The 11,618-nt window shown below is 39.9% G+C and overlaps 1 protein-coding gene across 1 annotated transcript; it reads left to right on the top strand.

The window, feature by feature from the left end:
* The first annotated feature begins 2,671 nt into the window (after positions 1–2,671).
* On the top strand, positions 2,672–3,895 carry HTR1D (5-hydroxytryptamine receptor 1D). The gene has a single exon (XM_018572124.1). The coding sequence runs from the start codon at positions 2,689–2,691 to the stop codon at positions 3,841–3,843; it is 1,155 nt and encodes a 384-aa protein (XP_018427626.1). The 5' UTR covers positions 2,672–2,688; the 3' UTR covers positions 3,844–3,895.
* Positions 3,896–11,618: the final 7,723 nt, after the last annotated feature.

The raw sequence follows: 11,618 nt of genomic DNA on the forward strand, positions 1-11,618 counted from the left end.
GACTGAGCCGCTCGGCTAAGTTCGGGAGCTGTACGGGCTATTGTGAATAGCCCGTACAGCAGCCCTTCAGTTCTACTGAACCGAAGGGGTCCTGGGGCTGAAGGATCGGCCGAAGCTATGGCTAGATCCTTCGGCTGCTTCGTGAATAGACCCCATAGCCTTTTAAGTAATGTTTATGTGATGTTTAATGAATGTTATCAAAAGCAATAGACTGTGTTAAATATTTACGCATTGCAGGAGTATAAATACTGAAAATAATAAAAAGTTTGCTGTATTGTGTTTAATATGATACAATTTACATATAAAGATTTGAAATAATTAACCACTTGAAGATTAACAATTTTTCAGTATTTAGCGCTGCAGTACTTTGACTGACATTTATTCCATCATGCAATGCTGTAGTGAAATTAATTTTATGCCATTTTTTGGGGACAGATAGTGCTTTCTTTTGTTGGTATTTATTCACCACTATTTTACTATAGTAAGGAAAAAGTACTGAAGATTTTTGGGAAAAAACGTTTTTTTTTTACATTATGCTAGGAAACAATTATTATTACCCATTTTTTTGGTAAAATATAAAAGACGGGGTCACGTAAGATAAATAGACACCAAACATGTCAAGCTTTAAAATTGCGTGCACTCGCGAAGTTGCAAAAAACTCCCATACCCAAAATTGACCATAGGTGAGGCTTTAAAAGCTTTTACCACTCATCAGTTTAGTGTTATCAGTGATTAATGGCCCTAGAATTATTGCTCTCACTGCAATGTTCGCAGTGATATGAAACATGTGCGGCGTAATGGGTGCAATGGTCATTTTCGCACGTATGCGCACCCGTAGCATTTTTGCACGTGTTTATGTATGGGTGGGGACTTTAAACATTTCTTGTGGTTTTTTTAACATTATTTTTCATGTGTGACTTTCATTTTTTTTTGTGCAACTTTATTTTTTTTTCAATTGTTATCACATAGGGGGCTAAGAAAACCTCTATGTCATAGCAAAGAGATGTGACAGGTCCTCTATATGGAGACAACAGTGGTCTCTAAGACCCCTAATGTAACCTAGGGACCCCCAAAGAAGCTGAAGAAGCAGAGATCCGCTTCATTAGCTTCTCTCCAGCTTCTGAAGCTGGAGAGTGACACAAGTATGCGTAAGTGATGTAAAATACATCACTTCCTGCATTTCGATAACAGAGAGTGGAGATCGTGTACCGATCTCCCTCTGATCCCCTGTCACAGAGCCACCATGCTGGTCCCAGGCTCGCATCAGGCACAGCAGAGCTCTGGACCAGCAGAGGGGGGCTGCGGAAGGGGGGGAGCACAGACTGACACCTTGGCTTGTATGTAAACAGGCATCACTGCCTGTTTTGCAATTTAGGCAATTTCCCGCACACGCAGAATGGCCTGTCACATCCAGGAAGCTCTCGGCCGGCAGTCTATGCACAATGCCCGGCCGGGAGGCGGCTAAAGGGTATCCATGGTCAACAGCTAAAAATAAATATGTTTTTCTATATTGAATTTCACACTCCCAATAATCATAATGATCCAGAAGTGTGTAAACTTACTTATGGAAGATGCCCATTGCATGCATTTCCTCAATGCACTGATACAATTTCACTCAGCCCTGTGATATGCACTTCTTTGTGTCACCAGTGTCACAGATCTGCCTTCTGAACTACTACTCTACGTCTGAACAATGAAACATTATCATTGCTTGTTGGAAGCAATGCATGATGGGATATGTATTCTTGAGAAATCTAGATTGCATGACATCAAGCAGCAGGGAAAGCACACTTGGAATCCAGGAAGTTGTTGAAAGTGATAGGCAGACAGAAGGCAGCACTCACTACATAAAAGTATTTTTTTCAAGAGAGCTTTGATTTAATTATCAAAAACAACTATTCCTATTACAATGCTGATGTTTTAACAGGATAATATATTTTTTACTTCAAGCTCCATAAGGGAACCTTCCTTCAACCCCCATTCTACACAATATGTATCATTATTTAGATTAAAATTCATATTGTTTTAATTCTGACTATATTTTGGTTGGTCTAACATTTTGCTGTTTCTTTCTTTTTTATTTAGGATTTTCACAGTGAACTTTAAGAAACTTTTCAAGTGCTTGAAGATTCTAATGGCTGTCAACTTTATAACTGCAGTGATAATATCACATTTTAAACTCACCCCAGAGCAACACAAACTATGGCAATTAGCCTTTGCAGATGAGAAAGTTCAAAAATATATTTTAGAAGAACATTATTGTTTAACTCTATCATATTTGTGCTAAATCAAAGGAACAAATTGTATACATTTCCACTATTTAATGAATAAGAAACCATGCTGAGATATGTACCAAAATATAAATTTTTTGTGAAACATTATAGCTGCACTATTTTACCATTATAGTTTAGATCAAAACTAAATAGTTATATTCAAAATATTATCATTATCAATATTATTTCATTAACACAAATGTAAAAATATTTTTGAAACTGTTGGCTAGAAAACATTTTAACAGGATGATATACATGAACACTTTAATTTTATAGTTAAAAATTGAATGTATTTTTTTTAATGAACTAAAAAAAATGAAATATACCTAAGATAAAACTATATCTAAATTCAAAGCTAAGTACTAAAAGCACAAGCATTATCCAAAATAATGATTAAAATAAATTAAAATTATTAATGAAAATAAATTATATAAAAATGAATTTTTATAACCAAACTCTGGACCCACAGCTTGACATTGTGCCAGAGATCTTGTTAAATGTGTCGGGGACAGATACAGAATGGAATGAATCAACAGTATTAGGAATAAAGATCACACTTGCACTGCTTTTATCATTATTAACATTAGCAACTCTTCTTTCAAATATTTTTGTAATTATTACTATATATATGACTCGAAAGCTTCACACCCCAGCAAATTATTTGATTGGTTCATTGGCATTTACAGATTTGTTGGTGTCTATTTTAGTGATGCCTGTCAGTATTGTCCACACTGTAAATCACTCATGGTCATTTGGTCAGGTCATATGTGACATCTGGCTGTTATCTGATATCACCTGTTGCACAGCTTCCATACTCCATCTCTGTGTTATTGCCTTAGACAGATACTGGGCCATCACAGATGCATTGGAATATTCTAAACATCGTACTGCAGGGAGGGCAGCTGCAATGATTTCAGTGGTGTGGGTAATATCTATATGCATCTCCATCCCACCACTCTTTTGGAGACAAGCCAAAGCTCAAGAAGAACTTACAGACTGTTCAGTCAACACGGACCAGATTTCTTATACTATATACTCTACCTGTGGTGCTTTCTACATACCTACAATATTGTTGATCATACTCTACGGAAGAATATACATAGCAGCACGGACAAGGATTCTTAAACCACCTTCCATTTATGGAAAGAGATTTACCACTGCTCAGTTAATTACTGGCTCAACTGGATCTTCTTTCTGTTCAGGTAATGTAAATTCACTTGGAGGTCATCCACACACTGGAGTATCTCCCATTTGTATAAATCATATCAAGATAAAACTTACAGACAGCGTTCTGGAAAGGAAGAGACTGTCTGTAGCCAGAGAACGAAAGGCCACAAAAACTCTTGGAATAATTCTTGGGGCTTTCATTGTATGCTGGTTACCTTTCTTTGTGGTGGCTCTCGTCTTACCCATATGTAGAGATGCTTGCTGGTTCCATCCTTTATTATTTGACTTGTTCACTTGGCTGGGATATTTTAACTCTCTCATCAACCCTGTTATATACACAGCCTTCAATGAGGATTTTAAACAAGCTTTTCAAAAACTTATAAGGCTTAAGAAGCTTTCTTAGAACTTTATGGAATGTAATCCCTGTCATACGGAAGTGTGCAATGCTGCTAGATATTGGTGGAATTAATGTTAAAGAACGACCAGTAAAAACATATGAAATTAAATTTTACTGCTTTTAGACATGAAAAGCCATCACATACATGCCAGGAATGTTATTAAAAAACATATTTTTAAAAATAATTTAGTATTGTTTTACTTGCAATATTTATAAACATATGAATATGTATTACCCACTATAACCAAGATGTTTTAAGATTATTTTTTTATGAAGCAACAAAATTAACATTATATTTTGTATTCCTTGTGTTTCTCATAGGTGGTTAGGTAGTTACTATCAAAACACCAATAGCATTTGTTGCTGAAAAATATAAAAAAAATTGTGATATAACATGCATGAACATCTAGCTGTTTACAATTTTACTATTGTTTTTGTGGTTTTAGTTTGCAAATGAATTCTCCTAATCTCTTAATTCTCCTAATATCTCAGGATATTTTACTAAACAGAACAAAGGCATTGTATTCCTAACTGTGTCATATACAGTACACTATCATAGCTACTCACATAATCACTACATGTAAACCAGAGCCAGGAATACATACCCATCATTTTAGTTACTGTAATACCTGTGGCATAAAGGTTCTGCCCCTTACATACATCGAATCAAACAGTGCTATTATGATATAAAATTCAATATTTAAAGTGACATTAATGTCAAAGACTTTTCCCCCCTTCCTAAGCCTACTGTAGGGGCTTACCTTAAATGATGTCTCTTAATCCGATCATCTTCTTCTTTACTGACCTTTCCAGCTGTCCCTCCAGCGCTGGTGCGGGTCTCCGATCCAGCGCTGACTCCTCTGTCCTCCTCTTCTCTGCTGTCCCATGGTGTCTGTGCAGGTGCACGCTGCACGCTGCACGCTGCACGCTGCACGCTGCACGCTGCACGCTGCACGCTGCTCCATAGATTTACTTTGTGTCTCTCCTCGTCTCCCGGCTGAATATATGAAGTGCGCATGCGCCCGCCAAAAGATCCTTTGCGGCCGCCCGAGACTCTTCAGATGTTTGGTCGGGAGCGCGTGGTGAAGACGCAAGGTAAGTTTAAACTCTTTTTAAAAGGTTTTTAAAACATGTTTTTTGCATATATCTACTGCTTGTAGCAGTAGATATATGCAAAAACATGCAAGGGTTTAATAACACTTTAAAGAAGTAGGTCATTTGATTCTGTTGCTTCCAATTCAAAGACCAGTTGCATTTATTATAACTTACATTCAGCCTTACCCCACTATGGTTTCTCATCATAGTGTCTTTCCCCCAGTTTTTATAGACCCTTCTTCATTCTATGCTATAGACACTGGATGTAAGCATCACTTACATCAGTGGTTCTCAACCTTTCTAGGGCCGGGACCCCTTGGTAACATTTGCCAAGTTGTGGTGACCCCCAACGGTAAAATTTAGGGTTGACACGGCTGCTGCAGCAACATCTGGCAGCGTGGCGGGAGAACTGACACTGCTGCGCTAGGAGAGGGCTGAGGAGGACTCTCACCGAGCACAGCAGAAATCACACAGCGACCCACAGGTTGAGAACCACGGTTGTGACAGCTAAAATGGCAAACCATATAACACAAGCCGAGGGTGTCAGCTTTTATTATTAATAATAATGATGATAATCACTAGATGGGGACCTGATGGAGAACTGCAGGTCCCTCTCTGCTGATTGACAGCAGCAGTGGGCGGGTGCAATAGCTAGTTTGCTATTGCAAAGTGAAATAGCCAATAGGAATGTAGCTATGCATTCCAATACTGATTTTTTTTTTTTTTCTGACTTACGGCCGCCAGGGCTCCAATGTCAGAAATAACATTAAAAAACGATCGCAGTGAAACGTTTACTCTGCTTGATCGAGCAGAATAAACCTTTCGGGGAGAAAGTCTTTCTTTCCCGGGCGGCCGGGAGCCGCTATCTAATAGCAGGAGACTCCCGGCGATCCCTGGCAAATTGTCATTCCACCCTCGAAGGGGTCCCGACCCACAGGTTGAGAACCACTGACTTACATGATTTGTCAGGCATATAAGTGGCCAAGGTTGTCTAAATTGAGATTAAAGTTTTGGTGGAGCTCGGCCAACCTTTCCTATGGTAACAAATACGTTCAGATTTTTTTATGTGAATGTGATACATAAATAGGCTCAAGCAAAGCAAGAACATATGCTAAATGTATGCCAAATATTCATCAAAGCATATCAAAATAATGTACATAACTATATGTAAATACATGGCTGCTTTTACAAGTTTAATTTGCAATATTGTCATACTGTAGTAGGGGGCATGATAAACAGGGCCACAGCATGCATGGAGAGGCTGCAGCTGCCAGTGGGTGGCACACCCAAGCAGCCCCATAAGACAGCAAAAAAGTAGCTAGGTACAGGAGGAGAGGTGCAAGGAGGGTTCAACTGGTATTAGCAGGAGTTAACCATGCATGAGACAGGTACACCCGGGAAAGGTCCAAGCTGGTGTGTCCTGCACTTTTACTGCAATTTAATAAGGCAACAAACATGATTTCAATGCAAGAGGGTTTTGTACATCAAGGCCATGATGTAAAACATTTAATACATCTGCTCATCCAAGACACTATATAAACTCAGGTCAGTTCCTGACTGACAAGTTCGCCCCTAATGGGTTCCCTAACACAAACAGGTAGCACATTTTTAATATTCTGTCAACACTCAGCTGTGTCCCACAGCAGCAAGCTGCCACAGCAGAGGGGCAACAGAGAGCACAAAAGAGAGTATTAGTCAGCTCTCATACATAACAGCCTGTGGACAGCTGAAACTAATAATAAGGTCTGGCTACCTGGAAATCTATGGACCTAGGAATGAAGACTTTATCCAAACCAAAGCTCTAGAAAGCCTCCATGCTCCAGGAGACAGAGCAGAACTTATTAGGATTCTTCATATCCATTATAACCCTGAAGCTTCTCACTCTCTGAGTAGGGAGAATCCTAGGTGACACATACACCATGCAGGATCCTTTCAGCCAATGTCTCACAATATGTGTGTATGTGTGTATATGTGTGTGTGGTGCATGGTTAAATGATGGTTAAATGATCCCAACCATCATAAAAACAACTGCAAATACATTGCAAGTGGCACTACAGTAGTTTTGAACAATTTCTACAAGTTAAGTCATGAATTCAGATGGCAGTGTTTGAAAGACTCCAAAATTCTAACTCAAATTCAATTCAATTCAAATTCAATTCAATTTATATGATAAAGTCAACACAGGGCACACAAACACATCTAAGTCCATCCTATAGCACTGCCTTAATAATAGAAAACATAGTGCAAATATAGATACAAGTTACTCATATGGCAATTGCTACTTCTGATCAGACTCAATAAAATGTAACCCTTTTGAAGCAATAGAGTTAATTTACTAAAGGCAACTAGGTTGTTCCCTTTGCAAGGGAATTTGCACTTTGCAAGGGGCGTTTTCCTTAGCTTAGTGAATGAGAAGCTCAGTTGATGTCCATTATCCAATCATGTGCAAGCAAACATTCTGTTTTTCAAAAAAATATTTTCCATGTTCCTGATTGCAAAGTCAATTTTCAACACATTCACTAAGCCAGGGCTCAAAATTTTAAGTCCTGAGCTACTAGACAGGCATTAAAAGTTACTCGACACCAGTTGCCAAGTCAGTGGTGTAACGCAGAGTACAGAGATCAGTAACAATGCAGAGTCCAGAGGCCAGCGGTGTGACGCACAGTACAAAGGTCAGCAGTACAGAGGTCAGTAATGTAACTCAGAGTGCAGAGGTCAGCAGTGTTAAGGTGGCCATACACCTTACAACCATCACACAACTTTCGTTGTGCGATGGTTGCAAGGTCATTAAAATTTCTTACGACCTGCCCATCTAGGACAGGCAGATCCTACTTGCGATCATCGCAAGCGCTGCCCGCTGAGGGGAGGGCTTGCTGATGATTGTAATGCTGAGTGGGCAGTGTGCGCTTGCGCACACCGGCCCGTGTGGCTGTTTTTATCTTCCAAGCACGCCACCAACCCGCCGAAAAGCGTACGATAATCGGCAGGTGTATGGGCACCTTTAGATAGAAAAAACAGGGACGTAGAGTGCACAAAAGAAGTTGCGGTGGAAGGGCAGTGAGCAACGCGTTTCGAGGAGTGATACCTCTTTTTCAAGCTGTTCCTTCTCGAGCTTGAAAAAGAGGTATCACTCCTCGAAACGCATTGCTCACTGCCCTTCCACCCCGCTACTACCCTCTTCCCATCACAGACCCGACTGACAGCTGACAACTTTCAGCCCACGGCTCGCCGCACACTGCCCCAGTCTGCGCCGACAGTGACCGAGCATCACGATCCACAGCCGCGGCCACAGCAGTTCTGCCTGCTTCTGACACCGCTGATTCTCTCCCACACAACTCAGCCCCTGGACTCACACAGCGGGGCACGGACTGAGTCCCCAGTCTTGTGGTTTCTCTCCCCCCCCTTTTCTCCCTCGCCCACAGCCTCCTCTCCCCGTGTGGATGCACATCCTCCGGCACACCAGTTCCAGATAGACACCACGGATGACGCGATCCTTCACACCGGCTGTCCATCCGCTGGTCCCATGAATTAAAATGTAAGTGCTCATTCCTTTTCCTCAGCTATCCATTGGTTTTCGCCTTTTGCACCCATTGTCACATAATTTTCCCTGTCACCTTCCCTGGGTCTTCCGACCCGGTCAGTTAGCCCACCTAGTGTTGCGCCCTTTTGGTTTTTTGTTTCTAGTTTGCATATCCACAGGCACTCCCCCTGGGTTTCAGGGCTGCACACTATTTAGGGTCACTAATTGTTTTACCCCCTCAATACCATTACAAGAGCGCTGTTTGTACGATTTGTGTTTTTGCACAAAGGGTTCCAAGAACCATAAAGTTCACTTTGTTATATGCTTAATGATACAAACAAGGTTCATCACAGCTTTTTGATATTTTGTGGTTATTTTAATTTTTTTCATTGTTTTTAAATAAAAGGAAATGTTTTATCTTAAGAACTTGGCTGGGAAACTTTCAAAAAGCTTGCATTTTATTGTATCTTATGAGATGTAGTGATTGCCTTAAGAGTTACTTATGTCTATACTTTTTAATAAGGTAAAATAGGTAGAAACTTGGCATCAGTGCTTTGAGGACATATATTGTTTTATTCTTTGCTTTTTGAGCAGGTAGCTATAAATGATTTGTATTGTGGATTCTAATAGAAAATAAATCCAAGAAACAAAAAAGAAACTCAACTGCATTGGATTGAAATATATTAATTTTACTACATTCTGCAACAATAACTTGGGAAATAAATAACAGAAATAAGGTAACGAAGGAAACAGCCAAACTTGGACATTTTAAAAACCTATACAACAGTGGTTGCAATAACTTTAGAAAAGTATGTTAAATACTGGATTTTTTTTTGGAACACAATTTTACAGTATTACCTTTGAAAACATTATGCAGGTGAAAAAAGTCAAGGTCACAGTGTTGTATTAGACATTTAAACATTACTAATATAACATTTATTTTTCAAATTCATTGTTCAATCACTGAGTATTCAACAATACAGTATAAAAAAATCAGTACATTAAGACATTTTATTTATATCCTTATCTTTATAGCAGAAAGCTGTATTGTCGTATTACAGTAGCATAGTTGCACTTATTTTTATGTAAAAAGCATTTTTTTTTAATTCTTAACCGCTTACTGTCCGGGCATTTTCTTACTATTTGCGCACACATGATAAAATATAAATGTTTGGCTAGAAAACAGCTTGGCTAGTTGCAATTTTTTATGTCACACGGTTTTTGCGCAAATGTTTATCAAACCAGTATTTTTAGGAAAAAATAAACGAAATTAAAATTTAGTGCACAGAAACATAATATAATGCCCATTTTTTGGGTAAAATATGAAAGACGGGGTCACGCCGGGTAAATAGATGCCAAACATGTCAAGCCTTAAAATTGCGTTCGCCCGTGAAGCCGCAGAAAAGTCAATACCCCAAATCTCCCATAGGAAACATTTTAAACGCTTTTACCATCAATTTAGTGCTAACAGTGATTGATGGCCCTAGAAAAATTGCTCTCACTCTGACGTTTGCGGCGATATGTAACATGTGTAGCGCAATTGTGGTTTTCGCACGTAGGCGCACCGACGCATGTTTGCGTGTGTATGTGCGTGCACGTGAGGGGCGGGGGGACTTAAAATTTGTTTTTGCATTTTTTACATTTTTCTTTTATGTTACTTGTTTATTTTTTACACTAACCCGATTGCTATTACATAGGGGGCTAACAAGAACCCTATTTAATGGCAGATAGGGTGTGACAGGTCCTCTTTATGGAGACATCAGGGGTCTTTCTGACCCCTAATGTCACCTAGGGACCCCAAAGAAGCTGAGGAAGCAAAGATCTGCTTCATGTCCTGGCTCTAAGAGCCGGAGACTGTAAGAGTGACACCGGAAGTGATGTAGTACACATCACTTCCAAGCACAATACAAACGTTCAGGCGGCTGTACAGACACCGGATCGCTTGTACATTTACAGCAATCGCCTGCTGTTAAAAGTGTTACCAGCTCTAAAAGCAGTAAAAGCGGTTCTTGTGTTAACCACTTTAACTGGCCGCCGTCTATAGACATATTGCGGCCCGGAAGTGGTTAAAGGAAAAGCATACTTTTTGTTCAGTTATCCTTTTTAGAGTCAGATACCCTCCCTTCCCTAGTAACCCTTTTAAGTGTTATACTTAACTGTTCCTGCTCTGCTAAAATTCTTATGTGTACCCTACTCAGCACATGCATCAAGTCTATTGAAAAGACTTTACCACTATATTAACAGTAAAAAGGTAAGAAAGGAGCAGATAGGCCCAATAAAGGACGAAAATGGGAAGTTTCTCACAAGTGACAAGGAGAGGGCCGAGGCGCTGAACAATTTTTTCTCCTCAGTATACACTCAGGAGGGAAACGGGTTCGACGTACGTGATAAAACACATAGTTCAACCAATAATATACCACAATGGTTGACGGAAAGCGGAATAGAACATAGACTTAAAATGCTCAATGCAAATAAAGCAGTTGGACCAGATAACCTTCACCCCAAGGTACTTAAGGAATTAAGCCAGGTTATAACAAGACCATTATTCCTAATTTTTAAGGAATCCTTAGTGACTGGTAGGGTACCATGGGATTGGCGGAGGGCTACGGTAGTTCCAATATTCAAAAAGGGGGCTAGATGCCAACCAGGGAACTATAGGCCGGTCAGTCTAACATCGGTAGTTTGTAAACTGTTAGAAGGTATAATTAGGGATTATTTGGTAAAATTTGTTAAGGATAAGGGCATAGTTAATGACAATCAGCATGGGTTCAGGAAAGACCGTTCCTGCCTGACTAACTTGCTAACTTTTTATGAATGGGTAAGCAGAGATATGGATGGAGGGAAGCCGGTAGATGTGGTATACCTGGATTTCTCATAGTCATTTGATACGGTACCACACAAGCGCTTACTTCACAAGCTGAGGGCTATGGGCATAGATGAGGTGGTGCGCACGTGGATAGTGAACTGGCTACGGGACCTTCACCAGGGAGTATCTGTAAATGGCACCTTTTCGGACTGGGCTAGTGTAATGAATGGTGTGCCTCAAGGATCTGTGCTGGGTCCGATACTGTTCAACCTATTCATTAATGACATCGGGGAGGGAATAAATAGCCATGTTTCCGTGTTTGCAGACGATAAAAAAATAGGGAGGGTAATAGACACGGAT

Source organism: Nanorana parkeri, unplaced genomic scaffold, assembly GCF_000935625.1.
Source record: "Nanorana parkeri isolate BGI_ZX_2015 unplaced genomic scaffold, ASM93562v1 scaffold1941, whole genome shotgun sequence".
Taxonomy (NCBI): Eukaryota; Metazoa; Chordata; class Amphibia; order Anura; family Dicroglossidae; genus Nanorana; species Nanorana parkeri.

Bases quoted from the DNA above. Each gene is read 5' to 3' on its own strand.
- HTR1D (XM_018572124.1), top strand. From the start codon at position 2,689: ATGAAAATAAATTATATAAAAATGAATTTTTATAACCAAACTCTGGAC.